Source organism: Rhipicephalus microplus, chromosome 8 (assembly GCF_043290135.1).
Source record: "Rhipicephalus microplus isolate Deutch F79 chromosome 8, USDA_Rmic, whole genome shotgun sequence".
Lineage (NCBI taxonomy): Eukaryota > Metazoa > Arthropoda > Arachnida > Ixodida > Ixodidae > Rhipicephalus > Rhipicephalus microplus.
In genome coordinates this window covers 85,387,000-85,411,992 of record NC_134707.1, presented here as the reverse complement: position 1 = coordinate 85,411,992, position 24,993 = coordinate 85,387,000, and the positions used below count along the sequence as shown (strand labels likewise).

Sequence of the window (24,993 nt, the reverse complement as noted above, 5' to 3'; positions counted from 1 at the left end):
AGCGAAAGAACAAGCATGTGATACAATGATGACACTAACGTGACAACGAAAAATTATGCGTCCCGCCTTGTTGGTGCTCCAACGTGACTGTTTCAGTGACGTCAGTACAAGCCATCGATTGTTGTCCATGGGGAATTATCCCGGTGTTTATTCAAGTTAGTGTCTGCAACATTGTTCCATTTGCAACATAGCTCGCTTGAGTTGGCAACAAAGAATGAAAGCGCATAGGAGCACATACAACAGGCATTACGAAATCAGGACGGCTACATGCTGTAATCTACGAAAAGAAAGATGCAGAAACATAGTGCTCAAGTAGTTCAAACATGAGGGAAATAGATATGGGTGTTATTAAAGGGACCTGAGAGGTGTTTGAGAAACGCGGAATGGATGAAAGGAAAGAAATCTATAACTCTACGCGGGAAGGCTCGACTATTTGATATTCCTGTTCAATTGTGCTACATTTTTGCATCTTATGTTAGGCTGCATAACATTTCATACCCTGCCCACCACGGTGGTCTAGTGGCTAAAGTACTCGGCTGCTGGCCCGCAGGTCGCGGGATCGAATCGTGGTTGCAGCGGCTGCACTTTTGATGGAGGGGAATATGGTGTAGGCCTGTGTGCTCAAATTTGGGTGCATGTTGAAGAACAACAGGAAGACAAAATTTTCGAAGCCCTCCACTACGGCGTCTTTCGTAATCATATGGTGGTTTTGGGAACGTTAAACACCACATATCAATCAAATCAATCAATATTTCATACATTTCTTTCGATTGTATGTTTTTAATTGTATACTTTGTCTGCTAGTCGAGAAGGAATAACCGACCTCTGGATCTGAACCGACGTCTGCAATACATCATTTCAATAAAAAAAATAAGGTGTGGATTGTAGAAAACGAAGAAATGGTTCAAAATCAGGTTGATATTGGAAAAATAAACGGAGCTTGATAGGCTATGAAGGGCAGATAAATATTCACATAATCAGGGACATTCATTAAACTTTGGTACAAAACTTAAAGAAGACAAAATGTAAAACAGAGCACTAAATATTTCGGAAAAGAAATGCAGCCCCATTAAAATGCCGTTGCCATGTTGATATATGCCCCAAGACCCAAAGACACTAACGAACGTACAAAACTTTATTGCAGCACTGTTGGTTAATTTGGAGTGATGGTATACCATAAGGCATGTACAGAAATACCACACCGTTTTGCTCGATATGCGGCTACCTCAATATGCTAGGCCTGTATCAGCCACCGCAATAATCGCATCATGTTACCTTGTGCATCAAGTAGCTCGAGCACCTAAAACATTTTCGTATCGGTGTACATATCAACACGGAATGGCTAAGGCCGCAAAATGACACGATTAAAGTCACTGGGACACCTTTCTAACAGAATGAATTGAAATATTACGTGTGCAATAAGGTGTGCTCGCCCCACATCATGAAACCATTCTCGCGCTACGAAAGTTCAACTTTTCGAAAGTCAATTTTCACAACTTTTTGCTGAGTAGTGAACTCTGGCTTCAGGCGTGATTACTTCAGAAAGAAGGTGGTAGACTACAAACAAAACCTTTATTTCGCGCATGCATTGCTTTTGCAGCATGGTGCATCCATTCTTCTGAGTGTGGGTATAATTTCTGACAGCAACCGTCGCTTGATCTTGCCGAATCCACTCCTCGGAATGGCGTCAACGAAGAAAATACCACCATCTAGTGGCTGAGCTGTGGGAAGACGTTCTGCGAAAAAAAAAAGATACGGCATTATTCCTGTGTACAATGGCATTGAGCTCACTTAATTAATATTCGCGGCAAAGAACTGCTGCAACACTTGTGCTTCAAAATAATTACATCGCAGCCACCCAAATTAAAGTTGCGTTTTCTGATTAATAGTACGGCTTTCAAGAGGCCAAAAGGAATAGAAGCCTAAGCCCAAGAAAGGAAGAGAATGAATATAGAGAATGCAGGTAGGTTAACTATACTAAGTCCAGTTAGCTACCCTACATGTGGAGAGAGGAAAATAAGGTGGTAAAAGAGGGAGAGAGAAGGAGATATACATTGCACAACATGAACACACACAGTACAGGGTTCCACAGGCAACATTACTGAGCGACCGACTGTGAAACCCTGAAGCCTTAGGAATCTTTTCTTTCCATATAGCTGGAGGGATGCACCATGATTGTATCCGCTTCTTTAAATGTACCGATGAGGTCGCTATGAAAAAAGGTGAACACTAACAGTGCGCGGCTGCAACCAAAGGAGGTATGCTGATGAAATCATAGGAAATGTGGTGGATATTAGGAACATCTGCGCGAAGTCTCACATGAAGGATGCGCTATGCAAGTTCCTATTGGTTGGCGTTGCAGTGGCGTCGTGCACGTCACGCCTTAGTGCAACGGTGAAATGGAAAACAGTTGTAACAGTCGTTGATAAAAATGCACGTTTGTTCATTCTTGCTGAGCCCAAGGCTCAGCAACATTTTCAGGTGGAGGGCCAATTGACAATGAGCCCACAGAGTGGGGGGCCGGATGGTGAATCGAGGAGGATGGGTTGGTAGGGGGCTTCGCAGGTGCAAAGAAAAAATGACAAATTGGCACAATTCTACAAAAATTCATTAAAAATCACGTTTACTTTGAGCACGCCTGTCCCGGACCTATAATAAAACTTAGCTAACAGTTAACGAAAAAGTCATTTCATGTCGAAACTCTCATGTTGGCATTTTATATAGGAGAGGGGAAAAGTGGAGGGGCTCTACATCGTCCGGATCACCACATAAAACTGCCCCATGGGCCGCATGCGACCCACGAGGCAGTTCTAAGTGTCACATTTAAAGATTCTAGTTGGAAACAGCAAACCTCGCGTCCCTTAAGCCTGCCTGTACTCGTCCATCGAATCAATCTAATTGTTGAAATGCTGTGTCAACTGCGCATCACTGTCGTCTGAGTGCCTTGGGTATATCATTCGACGTAGCAACGTTTGCTGTATAGTTAACAATGACCACTTTGTTTCTGAGATGAGCCGCACCCACATTAGCAGTTGTGAATTCCTTCAAGTACCTAGGACCTCACCTGTTTCAACATTTCTCTTGGACTGATCATGTAACCCACAGTATCAATTCAGCGAACAAAATGCTTGGTTACTTTCACCATAATCTTCTCATGGCACTGTCATGCGTAAGATTACTTCCCTATATAACATTCATGTGGCCTAAACTTGAAGATGCCTGTGCTATCTTTGATCCCCACCAATAATATCTCACTAAATCTTTCTAATTGGTTAAGATTCGCTCCGCTAGATTTAATCTTTCTGAGTGCTCGTATCACACAAGCGTTTAGTCTCCAACGTCTAAACTGGAGCTATAGTATACCTCTTGCCTCTCATCGTCGCATCTCGTGCATATGCCTCTACCACAGATTCTTTCACACCATGTCTCATGACAGGCAGTTGATTCAACTGACTCATAGTACGTCCCAAACAGGCCACCTGAACGCAGTAATTACACCCCTTACCCGCACCACTACATTCCATCAGTCGTTCTTCGTCCGAACTGCCCTAGATTCGAATGGCCTTCCAGGAGATGTTGCACCTGTCCGTGACCCAGCGAGCTTCCGGTCTAACTATGGAACACATAGTCTAACATGTGGAACTTCTTTCTGCGCACTTACGTTTTTAATAAATTTTCTTTTGTATTTGCAATTCGTAATTTTCTATTTTGTCTGTTGTTATTTATTGTATTTTTTCGTTTTTCTATTTTTTGTTCTCACTTCTAACGCCAACCTCTCATGTATTGTCTCTCGGGACCTTTAAGGTACGAATGAATAACATGAGATAAAATTTGTAAGCAAATTATAGCGCTGCTGAGCCCGAGGACGCAGGTGTGATTCCCGGCCGCGACGGCTGTAATTTTGTGGGGGCTAAATGTAAAAGAACCAGATTTCACAGATTTAGTTACACGATAATGAATGCCATGGGCTCATAGTTGATCCGGAGTCCTCCCGAGCCCTCGTATTTGGAGTGCCTGAACAGCAAGTCGTTTTCTTGGCAATTAAAAGCCGAGAAGCTGCGATAGAGACATTCTGCACTGTTATCCTGCTGTCGGATGGAAAATGAAGTAGCGTCATCAATGTATTTGCTATAGTGAAGGAAAGGAGAGAAATCGTTAAAGGAACTGATTTGTTTGCAACACATGACCGAATGGATTCAAGATATGAGTTAGTGTCGGAATCCATGGAGGACATTTGTTGTTTGTTCTAACTATAGTTCTGCAACTATGACATTAGTTGATAGCATTTAGAGTGGACAAAACCGCCATTTCTGTCGATGGGGCCTGAACCTATCCGATGAACGTGTGTTGAGACTCTACCGGCGGAAAGGACGTTTTTATGTTGTTCAGTTCAACTCATTTCTGTCCAAATTACTACACTAGAGATAGCAGCCACGACAAAGACCTGTGCTTTTCTTGCCTTAAATATATTTTGAATTCATTCGCTGAAATGTGCCACTCCCACAAGTGATGTCACTAACTTCTAATTTGATCCTCTACGTTAATTGTTACCTTTACTCAAGGTAATATTTCTTGTGAACAGTATTCGAGGCAAGAAAGCAACTCCGAAGTTCATCACAAAGCAGAATAAAAACATTGAATTATGCCCAGTTTCGCACCTTTGACGAAGGTCTTAATCTCCTCGGCGAGACGTTCGCTCGGGATTTCGTCTTTCCGAATGACAATAATGGCGGCAGGAAACTCGGGGTTCGGCATTACAGCGGCCTCGATGACGCTGGGGTGGAATGAGAGGCACTCCTCCATCTGGGGTAGTCCGGCCCAAACGTTATTCGCTGACACAGCGGCCTTCACTCGACCCAGCACGAACAGCCTGCCGTCCTCGTTGTAGTAGCCAAGGTCTCCTAATCCGAAGAGCATATAAGGATAATAGCGATTCAGAACGCAGAACCAAAAAGAAAAGATGACTTATTGCACGTAGCACGTAGTTTAATGAATCTACCCTTAGTTCGAGACATGCTTTTTGAATAGAGATTGACTAGTCGATGTGGTATCAATTGATCAATTGTGAAACTTTAGTCGAAATGATGCAAGACTAATATCATTTTTAGCCTTGTACTTAGGATTTCCGTGTCGCCGGTACCTGTAATACTTTTTCTAAGCAGAAACATATATAGTCCTTCATTTCGTACTTTTGCCTGAACTCCGATATTTTAGCAACTCTATTCCGCGCCACATTTATGGACTCTTACTGGCTAAGTGCTTGTGCATGTGCTGTGTGATGTGCCATTTTTCGGTCTCTCTCCTCTCTATCCTCTCCTTTTTCAATCTCCCCCATCCCACTTCCACGCGTAGGGTAGCAGACCATTTAACCTCAACCTGCGGATCTCCCTACCTTTACTGCTATATAATGCTCTCTCTCTCTCTCTCTTTTTAGAACATTAGCACTACTGTTTTGCAACTAACGCGTGTCTCACTCAACCAATGGCGTGGCTAGGGTGAGGTGGTGGTTTAGAAGGTTCAGCCCCCACCCCCAATTCCTTATCCTTAGCGAAGTTTCCGCCCCCTTTCCTTAGTAGTCCTTAGCGTTAACTACACATACAACATGCTTTCTTGCACTGTCGACATAGTAGGAACAGCATATACTTATATATTCATAAAAATGTCTCGGGCCACCATCTAATGTGCCTTGAGAACGACGGCAGGCGCAAGAAAGCAAACGTAACATGTCACATTTAAGCCCAAACGAAGTAGCGTCATCTCTGTGAGATTGTCAAATGCTTTAAAATATGCGCCACATAAACTCGGGCAAGCAGGGCTTATGTGTTTCAAGAGAAAAAATAAATGAACAAAAGGTGGTTACCCGGGGTAACCACCACCATGCTGGAAAGAGTTACCAAGAGACCATGCCTCTAAAGCGAGACGCTTCGCGCAGAGTTCTGCTCGAAATATGGCCCGCCAAAAGCTGTGTTATGTGGTTCACAACTTTGAAGTAGCCGTTTCGCATAAAAATAACCTGTTGCCTAAACGCAAAGAACACACCGTGGTCCGCCAGCAGGTGCAAAGACCCGCGCACGTCTCGTACGGTGAGTCAATACACTTACGGGACCGAACGTGCAGGTGCACGCGTGTGTGCGTGTTTGCACACCTGTAAAAAAAGAAGTGCACGTGTGCGTGTGTTGTGTTCACAAATGACATGGAGCCTACTTTTCTTTCTTGGACGTCCATGGCTCGGTGCCCACGCCAGAAGAGTTCGCTCCAGTGGGACCGCGAAAGCAACATACAAATATGCCACAGTTTCTAGCGCATGGTTAAGAATGACCAGAAGAAAGAACAGCGAACCGTGCTGGTCCTGCCTTCTCATTCTCGCCGTTTTCGCTCGAAATGTTATGGGCCACTTGGCCCGATCTCGACGACCCGAACTATCTGCCTTAAAGAGCCACCCACACAGAAAGAGAGAGAGAGAGAGAGAGAGAGAGAGAGAAGAGTTAAATTTATTAAAAGGCAGAGTGGTCAGCGTGAGATAATGCACTTTCACCTGCTACTCTGCACACGAAACAGGGGACAGAAGAGAAACAAAAGGAGCGATGGAGGGTGATGATGGGGACAGCAGGCTTAGGTGGTGCGTATGTACCAAGTTCAGAAATTTGTTTATTTCACGCCTTCACTACCATTCCCGTAGACGCTATCGGCTCATATGGCCGCCTATTTTCTTTATAAAACACGTTGGCAATATAAGCACTAATCTTCGAGCCTGCATGTAAGGATTCTGTGCTTTTCGAATACACGCTGTCATCTCCACATGAGTAGTCGATCGATGGCGCACGGAACGAAGTGAAATAAATTGGTATAGCACGTGATGGTTATACTAGACAATGCGGAATGGGCGTACTAGTGCATGAAAAAAAGCAGCATGGAAGAAAATTTGCAATGAATCATCCTTCATATGTGAACCAATGGAGATTGATTGATTTGTATAGTTTAACGTCCCAAAACAACTATATGATTGAGAGACGCCGTAGTGAAGGGCTCCGGAAATTTCGACCACCTGGGATTCTTTAACGTGCGCCCAAATATGAGCACACGGGCCTACAACATTTCCGCCTCCATCGGAAATGCAGCCGAACCAATGGAGAGCTTAGTTTCTCGTGACGTCACGTGAATAGACTACTGCGTCATCAATGCTGCCGAAAATGCGGGAAACATTTCGAAATGAAGACCACGTCCGTTCTTTGCATTTCCAGTGGCTACTCTGAGAGCTAGTAATAATTGTGCGGGTTTGACGTCTCAAAACCATGACATGATTATGAGAGATACCGTCGAAGAGGGCTCCGCAGATTTCAACCTTACTGGGCTCTGTAACCTGCGCCTAAACCCAAAAGCACGGGCCTGCTGGCCTTTTAGCGTCCGTCGAAAGAGTGCCCGCCGCGACCAGGATTCGATCCGGCGACCTGTGGGTCAGCAGTCAAGTGCTTCAATCTCTAAACTACTGTGGCGGGTACTGCATGATTTATCAGTGCCGTTGATGACATTGATGATCATTATGCCTGCACGCTTTGTAAAGGGTACTTAGACATTTAAACTACCTGCTCATTGTGCCATTTGCAGCCCCGCCGCGGTGGTCTAGTGGCTAAGGTACTCGGCTGCTGACCCGCAGGACGCGGGATCGAACCCCGGCGGTGGCGGCTGTATTTCCGATGGAGGCGGAAATGTTGTAGGCCCATGTGCTCAGATTCGGGTGCATGTTAAAGAACCTCTGGTGCTCGAAATTTTCGGAGCCCTCCGCTACGGCGTCTCTGATAATCATATGGTGGTTTTGGGACGTTAAACCCCACATTTCAATCAATCAATTGTGTCATTCGTATGGCGTCGAGCGTGAAGTGATTCTGCGCCTATTTCACTATATATTTCGTGTGTTTACGCACCTCCTAGTACATACTGCATGACGCCTGTATAAGTTGGTTTCCCAGAGAGTTTCAAATATATGCGTGCACGCTCTCATAGAACACATGCGAGTACTATGTGTAGTTTTTTAAAATTCGAAGCATTTCTTGGCAAACTTCGTTGGTTTCAACCGATCTGTCTATCTAGCCACCTACGACTTTGTGCTCTCCAGACCATATCGTGAATGGCATTCATACTAAATATAGCCCAACATAACCGAACGGTATGATGGACATGACTGACTGGTCAGTTTTTGAATGTCATGACCAATTGGTCATGAATGGTATGGTTTGCACGCCATGGCCGTGGGGCTCCTGCGGCCATTTTCTTAATTAACATGATATCTCTAAAAATTGATATGATGAAATATTCCTGCATTATCAACAAAAACGGCATGTGGATTTATGAAAATCAAAATGGATATATGCGCAGCATGATTTACACACCACGCTCATGGTGCGCTAACGGCTGTTTCGCTAGCTTGATTTACACCGAATTCTGTGTATCGTAAAGTGACTGAGTGATAAACATAAGTGTCAGGTGATAATATGCAATTCATGACATGTAATGTGTAACATTACTTGCATGCAATGCTCATGGAACAGTTGTGGCCATTTCGCTAGCTTCATATACATTGAATTCGGCACTGAGTGCCGTGACTGTATGATTAACGGAATATAAAAATCACGTCATTTGCAGCATAACGTACGTGCCACGCTCACGTCACGCTCGCAGCCAATTCGCTTGCTTGATATAAACGCTATATTTTGGTTTTACGAGATGTGTCTCTGTGACGAACATAAATGACAGATCGTGAAATGAAACTCATCAAATTTATGTTACGTACAACATCATTTACATGCCACGCTCATGGTTCGCTCACGGCCGTTTCGCTAGCTTGATATGCACAAAAAATGGCATTAAATGAAGTGGCTGTATAACGAGCACAAATGACGTGTAAGGTCCTAACAAATTTATTATGACATGCATGTTATGTACAGCACAATTTTCTCCTCATTGGCTGTTTTGCATTACATTGATCCTGAGGATGAGGCGTGCGGTCTGACGTTTCTTGTTTTACGACTAGTATACCCACGATATTTCCTATTCACATTCACCGAGATTCTACGCTTACCGTTATAAATGCAGACACGGACGCCGACCACAAAAATTCTGCTACACGTGCAACTTAACGCTGTTGCAATATTACTCTGGTTATCAAAGATACAGTTTTTCGTCACTTGAAATGGTAGAGAACATTTGGAATGCCAATGCCAGTGGTGTAACGCATGTAATGATGTCAATAGTGGCGCTCAGGCACGGGGTATACTCGGCTGGATGAGAAGAAAATTGAAGGCAGACAAAAAAACAGCCGGCCCGCAGCAAGGGTGATGTCTCTTGTGCCTTCCTTTACACGTATGATATAATGGGCTGTACGACTGATTCGGTTTCACACAAGAGAATGGCAACCTTAGGGGTATCGAACGGAGCTATGCACAATGGGGATGACGTATTGGCCAAACCCGTTGGTAGCATTGTGACATAGTTTGTGTATTTAACTTGCAATGTAACTCTCGGTACCCCTTGCCATATGCATAGCTCAGGTCCATTCATTCGGAAGGCATCTTTAATTTCGGTTCTACAGACCCGTCACGGTGGTCTAGTGGCTAAGGCACTCGGCTGCTGACCGGCCGGCCATGGGATTGGATCCCTGCCACAGCGGCCGCATTTTCGGTGGAGAAGAGGATGCTTGAGGCCCGTGAGCTTATATTAGGTGCACGTTGAAGAACCCCAGTGGAGGTCAAAATTTCCGGAGCCCAATACTATGGCGTCTCTCATAATCACATAGTTTTTTTGGGAACCCCAACAACAATAATTGTTATTACTAAGAATGCACACTCAAAACTAACCTCATAATTACGGCTGATGTACTTCATATACTCCTCATAGATGAATGCGTACGAAAAGTGTGTTTGGTCTAAATACATGCTGGCGATAATTTCACATGCGTTGCGTAGTTGGTAGTTTTGCCGCGCTACGCACTAGTCTTGCAACAAAGCGTACGTACGTATTGTGGCGAAGCATTTCTGCGATGCAAGGAAGGGGAAAAGAAACGGCGAGCCAGAATGTAAGAAGCTTAACCATTAAGATTTAGCATTCTACAAATTTTTCTTAATATAACCGTGACATGGTCACCCAAATATTCGTGGTTTGCAGTGAAAATGGCAAGTAAAGGGTTCATTCTGCCTATAAAGATATGAAAAGGAGCCCATAAAAGAAAAAAAAAAGGGGGGGGGGGCATTCTTAAGTTTCGCGTTTAAAAGTTAAATGCGATAGTGATATCCTGTCCCTAGTGCGTACTTTAACCACCTTGTGCATGCTTTTTTAATTCCATGACGTCACTAGAGAAGTTTATATTATGAATTACTGCAGTGTAATCTGTAAAGTTCAAAATGCTTCGTGTCAATGACGCTTTCGCACATGACCGCATTCCTTGCACTGTTGCTGTCCACGAGTCCTAGTGTTATGCGGTAGAGTGAAACCACGTGATGCTGGCCACCTCTGTCGATCGTCACATGCTTTTTTTCTCGTTTGAGCCCCTTGAACGGCACATTATATGCGGGCGGGGGGACGCTATATGGTGTCGTGCCTTAAAAACACGCGAGCGCGAGAGCAGGAGGAACCTTGCTGTGTCTCACCTGCGTCTTTCGCACCTCTTGTTATAACATACATGGCTGTCCTTGCTCTTTTATAGGTGTCAAGCATGTTTTGCTCGGGGGGGGGGGGGGGGTCGTCTTTCCCTCACGTGTCCGCTCGCCCACTGCGGATGTATCAACTCTCCCCTCTCCTCCTCTTCCAGCCCAGGTGGTGTCAGGGATGCCTACGCTTCGTTTCTCCTTTCCCGTTCTTCTCTCTCCGTCACAGCTGTGTGCTCGTTCACAATGCGGCGTACGCTCGCTCCAGTTGCACTCTCCTTCGCAATGGCGCTGTGGACATCAACGTTGGCACCAGTTGTAGTAGTAGCATAGGTAACGCAAGCTGTGAAAGCATTAGCTTAAGCAGCGCCAGCAGCACCGCTGAGTAGAAGAGAGCTCGGGACACACCACGTAAACGGCAATGCTGGCAAGCGGATCCACAACGCCGAGCTCGCGAAGCTGAACGTAAACGGCAACGCTAGCAAGCGAATCTCGAAGCTGCCAGGCAACGTAAAACTGAAGTGCGACGGAATCATCGAACTGCAGGCTTTCGAGGCTGCGAGGCAACGCGAAACGGAAACGCCCAGCCGAGGACCCGGAAACTGTGAGGCGACACCAAGCCGAAACGCAACGGAAACCCCGAGCCGCAAATCCGAAGCGAGTAGGTAACGCGAGGCTGCGGCCATGACATCGAGGCGTTCCAGGCAACTAGAATCATCTGTAACAGACAGAGTGAGCGCTCGATTCAAGCGAGACTTTCCCGAACGGCAGTTCGGATTCAGCGGCAGTGTGTGCGACCGACTTTGGGTCGACAACAACTCGAGCAGAGTCGGCAGCATCGAGAACAAAGAACATCGTAATGCCGCCGTTGGCGTGCTGCAAATAGAGTTTGCTCGCTGTCATGACGTCTTGCAGTTGGACGTGGCACACACGGCAACGCACCCAATGGAGGGGAACAACATAAGTGGTGCACAACATATACACAACTTCGCACAGAAATGAAACATGCGCGGAAACATACAAATACAAACAACAAATGGAAACACAAGTGAACACCAAGCACTGCTTTGCATCAGCACATGTCTTCATTTAGTGGGAGGTGGTGTAATTTATTTCGTTTGTGTTTATTTCTATATTTATCACTCTATCTGACTCTAAACTCTGAAATGCTTCGCCCAAAAGAAAAGCTGCGTTAGCATGACTCGGCCTATACTGAGGGCTATAGAGTAACGCGGAAATCGTGGGTGATTGAAAGGGCCTAGTGGTGGATAGCGTGGTAAGCCGAATATACGCAACACCAGAGGAGGCTCGATGACAGAAAATGGGGTCCGATGAGCCAAACGGCTCATTTGATCCTGATGGTACGTTTAAGCGCTTAGAGCAACGACACTATAGGTCTTTCGCCATTTAGTCGGTAGCGTCACAGTGTAAGAAACCTTCAATATTATTCACAAAAACACATTGATATATCCCATCCGCTTACCCGTGCGTATCCAGCCGTCATCAGTGGTGAAGCTCGCTGTTTCTTCCGGATTCTTATAGTATCCGACCATAATGTGAGGTGTGTGAAAGAGCACCTCCCCTTTCTGGTTATGTGAAAGGACCGCCCCAGACACTGGATCCACAACCTGGAAATGCGAAGGGTTTCCTTTAACCGCTAAATGACAGTGTTATGTTAATCTTATTTCTCGTGGTAGCTCCAGTGTAGACCTTTTAAACCAACAAAGTGGACACCAGCGATGACACTTTGCATGTATCCATTGTGTACACTTTTGCCTCTCAGTATATGCTGATTGGAAAAGGCACGATAGACGGTGGGGACGAGTCGTTCTGTTTCACCATCTTTCGAAAACATATCCAGTCAACGTTAAATCAAACGAAAGGCCTATATTTAACAGAAGACTTGGTTTTGGCTTACGCGTAGAGAAGAGTGAAACTGGGTTGGTTATTGCTGGCTTATATAAATTGCATGTTCCAAAGTTCTGAAGGACTATAAGAATTTGAAATTTGGAGTCTTATAAGCCTCGTGAGGGATCCAGTCAGTTTAATGCTCATTTATTCCCGAGAAAGGAAGTTGCAAAGGTCACCAGAAAACCAATGTGGTCGATGGGCCGATAACTTAAGCGTTAGCAAGCTAAACTTGCAATGTCGACCAAAATTAATCCTAAAGAAATGCCGATAACCACAAGGAATGGTACCCATGTAAGTGTTTCGATGCAGAACAAGCTCCCTTGTTAAAATGATGGTTTTATTGTTCTTTGCTGAGTGACTTAGTTCCCCTGCTCAAGCTTTCATCTTCCCTGAATTTTAGCCTTATTTTTAACATTAATTTAGGTATGGAAGTTGTGAGTGTCGAAACATCTTTGTAAGCGAAGTAGTATTTGTGAAGAGGAGAAAAAGAAAACAGGTGAAAAATGGTTGAGCTTCGCCAAGCAACGTAGTATTGTACATAATCAGGTGCGAGACGCATGCCAGGCAATGGTGTGTCGTTGATTAACCGTTCAATTCTGGAGTAAGCCATTGATAGTCTTGAACATGCCACAAAGAATTGCGGAGTGCTTTGGAAAGCGGATAAAATCTATACGCCTTTGTCGTTTCCCCGCGATGCCCTCTGCCATCTTAATAGGGCGTTGAAAGGGGTGGAGACCAGGGGCGCAGTCAGGAATTTTTTTTAGGGGGGGCACTCCTTGATCTGAATAGGGGGCTGTGCAGGCAAATAGGCATTTTGCACTCTCTGTGTCATGGCTGAAAGAATCACGGGGGAATGGTACGGTGCCGTTGCGCACCTGCTGGCTACGCTACTGATCTGGACAACCGGTATTTCCAGAACGAAAGCCTGCGAGTTGAAGAGACATTTCACAACATCTATGATGTGGCGACAGCGCGTGAAGGTGGACTGTCGAATAGGCCAGACTTGACATGGGTGGTGGGCCAAGTCCATTTTGGGAGTGAGCCAAAACAATTCCGAGAACGGTCTGACCCGAGCTTGAGCACGTGCGAAGTAAAATTTCACCCCAACGTTAACGACATGTTGTAAATATTCTCAATGATCAATATGATTAATTGCGATTCATATCCTGCAGCGTTGTTTACGCGACAAGGGAACCAACGTGTTCAACTACAGGACGCAAATCGATGCCGTAGGCGCTCTAAGCTCGAGCGCTCTGTGAGCTTGAAGACAGCCTGGCTAATGAGCGCTGGCTGTGGCTACACGAAACGTCCACTTCAGCCGATAGTTTTTTTTTGGGGGGGGAGGGGGAGGGGGAGGAATGTGCTGCGCTAGCGTTTCCCGCAGCTTTTCCCCGGTGTAGACCTTGGCTCAGATTGAAGGTGAGATTCGTGCTTGCAGCCGTGTTCAAGGTTTGGGTCATAAGGACCTGAGCTATCGTTATAAAAGGTTCACCTTCATTCGTGCTCCAGGCACGGGGAAGCCCACGTCGCCCGCCGTGATTTCGCCGCAGGGTGGCGCTGCGAGGTAGCCGCTTACTTCGGTCATGCCGTAGCAGCTTCGCAGCTCAGATGGGGAACACGCCGCCAGGATGGCTGACCTCGCCATTTCCGTCATCGGCGTTCCCAGGGTGGTGAACTTCTTCACGAGAGGAAAGGACTGGCCGAGTCTCTCGGCTTCGTGAACTATCTCCAGAATTTTCGTGGGCGTTCCGTGCACGAGGTTTACCTAAAATAAAGGAAAACCTTACTTAGTATCTGGCGTGTTTGTAGACGGGACTTCCACCTAAGTGTAAGCCCAAATATCTAGACTTCTAGTGCTTTTCTCGGTCCGCTGGCATGCACAGAATTGTTGCTCGTTCAAGGGCTGTGCTGAGCAGTGCAGCCCACCAACGCGCACGCCATGCGCGTTGGTGGGCTGCCGTTAGTTGGGTGAATATGCAGTTCACTTCCCTGCACTGCATATTCGCCCAACTAACGGTGGTACCTGCTGTCCATCAACTGGAAATGAGGGTCTAGTTGCACGTGAACGCGTTTTCCTTGTCAGAGCGTAAGCAAACAAGGCAACACGCTATTTACTAATTATTAGTCGGCTCCTCCGTTATGCAAAGCGCATTGCAGAAAAGCTAGCTTTATGTTCAGGAAAAAAGTCTATAAGGTTGAAAAAAACGATTCAGGAAGCTACATAAATTTAGCAACAGAATAACACATTATATCATTCAAAAGATCGTTTATCTGCGAATCTGAAACCGGGAGTCATTTTTGAAGTCTCTTCGTTAGGATTTGCAGTTGGTGTTTAAATACGCCAAAGTATGTCGAAATTATGGCCGCTCCCATAGGCTGTGTGGAAAAAATATTCAGATTATCTGGGAAGGAAGGCACTTATTGGCACGTTATTGAATTTAGGCCTTAAATGGTCTGGTGGCTGCCTAGTATAACAAACCAGTAGGCATTTTTTATTATTGTGTCCAGTTCGGGAGATATGATTTTTTTTTGTGTGAGTGTGCGCCTGTCATCCCGTTACGGCAGGGTGACCGGCCGCCGCCGAGAGATGGCGCGACATGTTATCTCTAGAATTTCTGGGGATGGCGAGTGCTATAGATGAAGGCCGTGCTCTCACTTCTGTGTATTAGTCTCGGACATTCCCAAATTATGTGTTGGAAGGTAGCTCGCACATACCTATATTTGAACTTGTGTACGTTTGAATATACGCCTGCCCGTACGGTCTTGGGGTTATGGGGCTCGACTGCCCTCCCGAAGGTTGCGAGATCGTATCCAAGTCCTGGTGGCCTTATTTCCGTGGAGGCGCAGTGCTTTAGGCCTGATTACTTCAATTTACGTGCATGTAGAATAACGCTGGATAATTGAAATCGAGGGAATGCTCCGTTGTTTAATCCCGCGTAGTCTCATAGTGGCTGTGGGACCCGAAATCCCAACAGATATTACGAGTTTTTGAATATGTAACTTTTGTGATTTCAAGCTGAGAAAACAAAAGAGAAGAGTTTCGGCGCTTTCACTGGGTCTGTGTAAAGAAGCTAGCCAAATTGTTTAGGTACAGTGATGAGAACATTGCAAAGACAATTTTTTTTTGCAGTGTATAACGAGTTGAAGACTCGATAGAGCGTTAGCGAAAAATAATTACACAGTTCATTTTCGTGTTGCCTTTGAGATATATGAAAGAAACGCCACCCTCAAATGTGAGCTTTTGGGCAACAACATCCCAAGCTTGTACTTCACTCAACTTCGTTCCTTTTGTGCAAACAAATATGATAGGAACGCATATGACGACGATTATTACATTATGGAGAACTGTGACTCTCAGGATTTTTTATTCTGAAGGTTAAGCGTAGTCCAACCATGCGGAACTAAAACGCATACGTGAATTAAACTTTTCAAAGGCAAATTACGTCTCCAAATTTTCGTTGCCACGATTCACCACTTTACAGTTATGTGGGATGTGGAATAAAAATAAATACAAAGAAGGGCGGGATAGATTTATACAGGTCATCAGCCAATTTTTTCAAGTAATCGTCATATGACTTCTGCATCAAAGTTTATCGCATCACAAATCGATTGCAGGAAAGATTTTACCAATTTACTGAGAACGAGTGTTGTTACGCAGATTTTTACCATGAAGCCTATTTTTTCGCGAGTCCCGACGAGGCCGCTGAAGGCTACACTGGAAGACGTGACACCGGGAGCAGAACCTACGTCAGCACGTGGCATGACGTTAGGCAACGTCATCGAACCTTATCGCTCGTCCCAGTTTTATTCTGGGGCGCGATGGTCTGGCTACTGTGTAATTTCAGCAGACTATGAAGCGCGGCACCGGTACGTGGCGACACCCGGTGCGAAGAAGTGTGATTCATCCAAACAGAACTCCTAATTTATGTCAGCCAGCAGCATCACTATGTTGCTCGACGGCATTACGGCTGACTTACCGCCTACCGATGGTAGGAAGGAGTATTTTTATGAAGATAGGTAACTTGAGAATGGCAACTCCGCCTTCCACTTGTAAACTCCGTTTCGCGCAGGACCACACAATTTGGCTGAATGGCTCACAGTAGTGCATGTACTTCACAGAAGTTGTTTTACACCAAGGCTGATGGGAAGTTCAAAGCTCTTTTAAATGTCTGGAAAGGGACATGCGCCCAATAGTCGCAGCATTGGCATGCATGCGAGCTTATGATGCAGTTGGCGTGCAATTCATTAGGCTGGTCTGAGAGGGCAAGCTTGGAACACACAAATATTTTGCGTTTTGTCTATAGCTTGCAAATTATCAGTTAATACCATTGCTACTATGACAAACAAGCCTTCACATGACAACATATTATGGCAAAACAGTGTCTTTTTCTTTTTCTTTTTTTTGGCTGCGGTTGAACTAGTTAAGTTTACTACATACTTAAAAAAACAGTGTACTTCACCTGGTGATCTCGCAATGCTGTGAAAACGTCGGGAACAGGACTGTATTTGTCGAGTAGCACAATGGTGCCTCCGATCGAGATGATGAAAAAGACGTACGTAAAACAAACGTAAAAGGAGATGTTGCCACCTCCAATGCATACGTCTTCGGGTGTCGCGAGCTGAAACTTTCTGCAAGGATGAGACGGGGATTAGTCAGGAGCGCATTCACGAAACACATCATTTAATTAAAAAATGAATTAATGTTCTAGTCGTGACTTAGCGGCAAACCATTCGTTTTAAAGTGCGCACTGCAATTTAAAACTGTGTCATTTATTATTTTCATGTTATCGTTAACCGAGGTGAGTCGCTCGACCTTGAGGCCTTCGCCTGCATACTACTAAACAGGAACTTTTGTATTTGAAATAATAATGAACTGAAACTGAATAGGAAACGGCATGTGGCACCGGCTGGCGAATCTTCACTCGAAGCTGTTCTTTCAGCATAAATAGTTCTACTGCATTGTTGAAAATGCATATGCAGAAAGAGTAAAATAACAGACCTCTTTGTCTTTGGCTGCTCCACACCCAAGCACCCTATTGATAAAATATTATATGATCCCCCCCACCCCCCGCAATATCTCAAATGGGCTGTAGTCTGAAAATGCAAGCGCCAGTCTGATTTATACACAATTTCCCAAATTGTTGTGGTATAATGTATACTACAGCAATTACGCGTCCGACAAACCGAGTATGATGGCTGACGGGACACACTTTTTTTACGCGAAAAACCTGTCAACTTTCTATCTTCAGCGGAGCATGCTCTTCCAACCTTGCTGGGAGCGGAGAACACTACGTCAACGTTGAAACTATTTGCGATTTATTTTGAGCCTGTCTGATAACACATTGCCCCGCCGCGGTGGTCTAGTGGCTGAGGTACTCGGCTGCTGTCCCACAGGTCACGGGATCGAATCCCGGCTGCGGTGGCTGCATTTCCGATGAGGGCAGAAATGTTGTAGGCCCATGTGCTCAGATTTGGGTGCACGTTAAAGAACCCCAGGTGGTTAAAATTTTCGGAGCTCTCCACAACGGTGTCTCTCATAATCATATAGTGGTTTTGGGACGTTAAACTCCACATATCAATCAAATCTGATAACACATTACCATGAAGAATGACTGTAAAAGTTTAGCGCTTGTCCTGTGGCCTCCTTCTTTTGGGTGTCGTCTTTTGCGCTAGTTTGTTATGTCATGCCCAGTTTCGTGCGCTGGCGCCATGCTAGTGTATACTGGTAGTGTTCGCAAGAGAGCTTGCAAAACGCTCTGTAAAAATCGCTCCTTTATCTTGTACTGTGACTGTGCTGCGAGTAGCGCGCAAACGTGTCATTTTTGATGTTTTGTTTCAGTGATTTGTTTTTTCGGAAGGTGCTCTTGCACATTGAAACTTTTCACTCTGTAAGGGAGATGCCTGAAAGCCGTCTACCCATTCACCCAGCTTGCCGTTTCACCTTAACCTATCTACTTGGTCTGTCATGTATAAAATAAGAATAAAATCAACGTCAACTCACTCTCGGCAGGATATTTGAGACAGGAACGTTGCCTCTGTGATTTCGATAATTTTCGAGATTCCAGTTGTTCCTGTGGAGTGGCAAACAAACTTGACACCCACTTGGCTATTCGGAAAATCTGTGTGCTTCAGGTTTCTGTCATTCGCAAAATTTGTGACGTTGATATATCCGGGCACGTCCGTTAGAGAGAACCGCGACTGAAAAAGAAACAAGAAAGGCAATTTCGATATGCACTGTTGTTATTTACTTTTCTCCCATAAGATTTCACAGCACACGAGAATGATGGTGTCAGGGACATAAGGTGTCGTGGCGTGTCAAAGAAAGACCACCCATGCTCAGCCGGTACCGCCCACTCGAGATATCGTTGGCACCTCAACAGACCAACTCGCTGCGTGGGCAACACAGACCAGCGCGCAACAGTCAATGCCACCCTCCAGAGGTGATTTCGCAGATCCATGGTCTTTCAATGTCGCTGCAGCGTGGCCGAATGTGAAGAAGCAGGAACGGCGCTCGGGCACTAACGCGAGCTCAGCTTGCTCGAAGCAGAAAAGAAAGAGGATGTCAGAAATGGAACAACCAGCCTAGCATACGGGTGTTGTGTCTGATTTCTCCAGCATAATAGCGCAGCCGAGATCTGGCGAAAATCGCGAAGCTAGAGTTCTCTGTATTGCTCTCTCTTTTTAAAATTGTTTAGAAGCTGGAGAATTTTGCTGCTATTCGGTTGCCAGTCAACAGTACTGAATAAATTTCACTTTAATAATTGATAGTGTTCACAGGCGAAGACAATAGAGATCTGTTTTAACATAATTTTTTTCTATAACAAAGGCTCTGGCGTGATCTGCATGACGACTAATTAAAAAAAAAGAACTGCACGGGCAACTCTGATTTTGGTGTTGAATACACGTCGAAATATAGGTGCTTTTTGATGCTGTAGGCAAATATGCTGTAAGCCCGTGTGCTCAGATGTGGGTGCACGTTGAAAACTACCAGGAAGTTACCATTTCAGGAGCCCTCCACTATGGCGACTCACATAAATATATGGTGGTTTCGGCACGTTAAACCCTACATATCAATCAATCAATCAATCAATCAATCAATCAATCAATCAATCAATCAATCAATCAATCAATGAATCGGGTGCTGTCATTGAAAGAACGTACAATCAATCAATCAATCGGCTGCTCTCACGGAAGGGACGTAGGCTGATTAAAATGCATCATAATGCATGTAAGATGAATAATTATAGCTGAGCCCGTGTCGTAAGCAGAATTTTGTTCTGTGTCTCTATATTTAGGAAGAACAAAATGAATTGTAAATCAATAATGATCCCAGACAGCGAAATACACTGACTTACGTAAGCTGCTTTGGTCATGTGTGCATCTATATTGCAGACAAGTTTGACGCATATGCAGAGAACGGGATCAAAAATATTTAGATTACTTACAAGCACCTAGCAGAAACATTTAAAGTATTCACGCTCAATAGCGCTACATATGGGAGTGGTCCTCACGTATCACTTCTGTCTCGCATCAGATGCACCAATACGAGAAGACCATAAGCGTGTTTTCTCTCTGTTTATTCGTTAACTGTCTTTAGTGATTTTGATGGAGATAGTGTGCGCGTATGTTTTGCAACTGCGTACTACAAAACAACTGCACTTTTTAGTGATTTCAATCGATGTAGAATACAGAATCAAAGCAGGAATAAAAAAAAAAAACCCTCTACACAAGTGAGGGAGAGACCTTCGGTTCCTCCGCAGCTTCCTTATGCGGCCGCTCTCACCACGTGACCAGGCACACGTACCACGTACGTCACGCTGACAGTGGCGCCAGCTCTTCGATTGGTTGACCTCGTTATTAATGCAATAAACGAAGGAAGATATCCCCAATGTCATCGAGTAGACACGAGGAAAATGCAAGTAATGGAAGAACCATCAAGCTCAGCTGCAGAAGCACTCTACATTGTCCATGAACAACAACAAAAAAAAACACTTCACATCCGCCTCAACTAGTTTTCAAGGGATGCGGTTTACATACATAGAATACTGAGTACTGGCGCGTTTCGGTTTTATCGCATTCAAGTTTACTGCGTGCTACATAAAATGTACCACAGCTGTTAGACTAGAGCATCCTCTTTTCGACAAAAAATGAAAAAAAATTAGAAGAAAGAAGTTTTGTTTTCCACGTGGCACGATGAAGCTTTCTCGTCGAAATTCTCATTTACTCTCCGAGTCGAAATTGAAAACTGAGAGCAAAAATGCTTTTCCCTTCTCGATTCAGCAGGGACCACAGAGTCATCATCGCCAGGTTTCTACGGGTCGTAAGCGAAGCACGGGATGCACTCTGTTTCCGCTGCCGGGGTTTGGCACCTGTGACGGAGTACGTGTTTGAACGAAGAAAACTCTGAGCGCTCATTCTTTTGTTCGGCCCAGCGTTCATGAAAACCAGCAGGTAATGAATGCAAGAAAAGTATATGAGAACGTAATTGCACTGTTTAGGCGTATTGTATTGTTTATATTAATCATATTACGAGAGAGTAAAGTGAATGAAAAGACAGCTTGCTGCCGGCAGAGATCAAACATGCGTTCTTCTGATTACGCGCTGATTCTCTTACCAATAGAGCTTCGGGAGCGGTCATCCCCTTGTACACTTTGCGGGGTACGCGGAGTATGGGGCACTTTCTGTGGTATCCACTTTGTGGGTCGTCTCCTTGTACACTTCGTGGGGAGGCAGCCGTCCCCCTGTACACATTGGGAAAACCCTGGGAGGGTTCGTGAGCGCAGCGCTCGCAGACATGACGGTCAATGTGGAACACTCTTTGCCGTGGCCCGTGTGAGCGTCTAAAATATGCGTAGAATTTCTCAGGGTGGTGGTGTTCAATGTGTCTGGGTGCACGTTTCCCAGGGGTGGGTAAACGAGAAGGAAAAAGCTCTAGCTTATGCATTAGCAAACGCTTAACCTTAATTACTCGAGCGAGAATGGTCAGCCACACAAGACGGTGGTCTCGTTTGGTGTTTTTCTATACTCGATATAGCCAGCCAACGCATATACAATTGCCTGACTCGCATCTTAGACACACAAACGCATGCCGCAAAATCAGTGCCACATTTGCGGAAAATCTCGAAAGAAATGGAAGTACAATAAGTTTTCTCTTTCTCGCAGATATCTTTATCTACAATAAAAGAGAATCTCAAGTACGAATGGAATGTAAAAAAAAGTATGCCTTAAGTTGCGAACAATTGGGGGACCCTTAAACTTCGCCTTTCAAGGTTGAACGCCACCGCGATACGCGATACGCGACACACACACACACACACACACACACACACACACACACACACACACACACACACACACACACACACACACACACACACACACACACACACACACACACACACACACACACACACACACACACACACACACACGCACGCACGCACGCACGCACACACACACACACACAGGGACGCACACACGCACGCACACGCACACACACGCAAACACACGCACACGCACGCACACACGCACACTACACGCACACCACACACATGCACACACGCACGCACACACACGCACGCACGCGCACACACACACACACGCGCACACACACGCACGCACGCACGCACACACACACATGCACACACGCACGCACGCACACACACACACACGCGCACACACACGCACGCACGCACACACACGCAAACACACGCACACACACGCACACACACGCACGCACACACGCACACTACACGCACACATGCACACTACACGCACTACACGCACACACGCACACCACACACATGCACACACGCACGCACGCACACACACACATGCACACACGCACGCACGCACACACACACACGCACACACGCACACACACACGCACGCACGCACGCACACGCACAAACACACAAGAGAACGCCCGCGTGTTCACAGGATCACCCGCTTTGAAAGCTACATGAAAACCGCGCCATCCAAAAGCTTTGTTCAGCCCTTTGCCTGAAAATTGCGCTTCTTGATGTTTTCTCTCTCTTTCAAGCAGTTCGATAACAATACGTTCGGACGTTCGAACGGTTATCAAAAACGAGATATATTTGTTGCACCTGTGGTTGCAAAATATTGATTGATATGTGGGGTTTAACGTCCCAAAACCACCATTTAATTATGAAAGACGCCGTAGTGGAGGGCTCCGGAAATTTCGACCACCTGGGGTTCTTTAACGTGCACCCAAACCTGAGTACACGGGCCTACAACATTTCCGCCTCCATCGGAAATGCAGCCGCCGCAGCCGGGATACGAACCCGCGACGTGCGGGTCAGCAGCCGAGTACCTTAGCCACTAGACCACCGCGGCGGGGTTGGTTGCAAAATATTCTCTTACATCTAGACATGCCTTGCTCTGAAAGGCTGCTTGCAGTGTGGTAATGATAGTTAACTTTGCTTGTTTTTTCGTTGAGCTGGCAGCCAAGACCTGGCAGCCCATTTATAGAAGTTTTTGTGTGTGTTTATTTCTCCTCGCGTAAGTCTTCACCATTTTGTTTTGTTTACTTCACTTACTCTTCTCTTTTTCTCTTCTCCTGCTTTCCTTTACCCTGTCTCTTCCGTTCTCCGGAAAGAGTAAGCAGAAGTTGTGGCAGCGGCCAGCCTGCAATTTCCCTCTTTCCTATGTGCTCATGGGTATCCGTGTATGCGAATAAATAAATGAATAAATAAATATGTAAATAAATAATAAACTAAATGAATAAACCAATTTTTTGTATCGGTGGTGTGCAGCTATAGAATACAGAAAAAATGACCCCTTTGATAACTACTATGATGCTTGACTATATGGCAAAAAAGTAGGACAATTACCTTGAAATTTACGACCGTTGATAAGTTGTCAAATAGGTCGACATAAGCTTTTCCTGTGAGCAAGTGAGTCGCGTCCGTTCTTCTTGTGTGATCCAAAAGTTCCTCTGTGAAACAACAGAGAGGAATCATGCTATGGTTCAGTCTTTGTTAGAAATATGCTCAAGAGCACTTTCACTAATTATTAAATGAATGAATTCATGAATAGAGAGAGAGAGAGAGAGAGAGATAAAGATACAAGGAAAGGCAGGGAGGTTAACCAGACGCACATCCGGTTTGCTACCCTGCACTGGGGAAGGGATAAAGGGGAGAAAAGAGGTTGCAGAAAGATGAGAAGGTACACACAATCACGAGCACACTCGGGGAGCACACAGAGTTTACAGGCGGTCGCTCAGGTTGGTTGACTTAAGGTAAAGTAGCAGTGCTTTAGTTGCTTTCTGCGCAACTGAGGCAGATGCCCAAGGTCCTAGTATCTTCTGCACACAAAATGGTCCGGGGTCAAGCCGATTCAAAACCATCCGTAGCTGGCATCGCTGTGTGTCGTAGCAAGCGCAGCTGCACAGGACGTGTTCGATGGTCTCTTCATCTCCGCAGTAGTCGCATGTAGGAGTGTCTGCCATACCAATGCGAAAGGAGTACACCTTTGTGAATGCAACACCCAACCAAAGACGGCATAACAGTGTCGCATCGGAGCGGGAAAGTTGTGATGGTAGCTTTAGCTTAAGCGAAGGATCCAGTTCATAAAATTGACACCTTTGGAAGCTGGTAGACGACCAGAACGTGCGTGTGAGATCTCGAGCCAGCAGGTAAAGTTGTCTTGCTGCATCATTCCTTGATAGAGGAATCGGGACTACGGGTTTCTTCATGGGCTGAGCGGGCTGCATCATCGGCTAATTGATTTCCGGTAATACCGATATGTCCAGGCAGCCATTGATATATAATATCATGCCCTCGTGCTAGAGCTTCATGATGGCAATGTCTTATTTCTTGTACCAGTTGGTCATGGCTCCTCCTACGCATGGCAGACTGCAAACTCTGAAGCGCTGCTTTCGAATCACAGAATATGACCCATTTTCCTGGACGTTCTTGAACGAGATATTGTAAAGCAGCCCTTATAGCAGCAAGCTCTGATGCCGTAGATGTAGTCATATGCGACAACTTAAACTAGATTGTCATTTCTGCAGCCGGAATTACAGCGGCACCTGATGAGCTGCTGGATGAGACAGACCCATCAGTGTATATCTGCGTTTGGTCTAAGTACAACTCATGTAATAATAGCAGTGTTGCTTGCTTCAATGCTACTCTGGAGTGACTGCTTTTCTTTTTGATTCCCGGAATTTCTAGACGTACTTGCGGCTGGTCGAGGCACCACAAAGGGCATGCCGTTCTCGCAGCTGGCGTATATCCTGATGGAATGCTGTTTAGGTGCTTGGCTCTCACGTCTGAAAACGTAGCACGTGGTCTTCCGGAAGGTAGAAGGGCCAAGTGGTGGTCGGGGACACGGCTAGCATTTCGAATGTGCGCTCTGAGGCAATCCACAACTATATAGGTCCTGACCGGATGGTCTTTGGCAAGCATGATTGTGGCGTAAGTAG

At 45.5% G+C, this 24,993-nt stretch overlaps 1 protein-coding gene across 3 annotated transcripts in view; it reads right to left on the bottom strand.

Annotated features, from left to right (window-relative positions):
* Positions 1-1,553: 1,553 nt before the first annotated feature.
* Positions 1,554-24,993, bottom strand: part of LOC119163893 (uncharacterized) — a 65,998-nt gene continuing 42,558 nt past the window's right edge. For 2 of the 3 annotated variants that reach the window (XM_075872242.1, XM_075872241.1), the window contains exons 4-11: positions 23,402-23,505; positions 21,163-21,309; positions 18,550-18,746; positions 17,009-17,177; positions 14,041-14,313; positions 12,121-12,265; positions 4,659-4,901; positions 1,554-1,736 (exon numbers count right to left, since the gene is read on the bottom strand). In XM_075872242.1, the coding sequence (XP_075728357.1) occupies positions 1,573-1,736; positions 4,659-4,901; positions 12,121-12,265; positions 14,041-14,313; positions 17,009-17,177; positions 18,550-18,746; positions 21,163-21,309; positions 23,402-23,505 (1,442 nt within the window). In that variant the 3' untranslated portion in view covers positions 1,554-1,572. The remainder of the gene's footprint in view (positions 1,737-4,658; positions 4,902-12,120; positions 12,266-14,040; positions 14,314-17,008; positions 17,178-18,549; positions 18,747-21,162; positions 21,310-23,401; positions 23,506-24,993) is intronic. The other variant, XM_075872243.1, reaches the window with a different exon arrangement.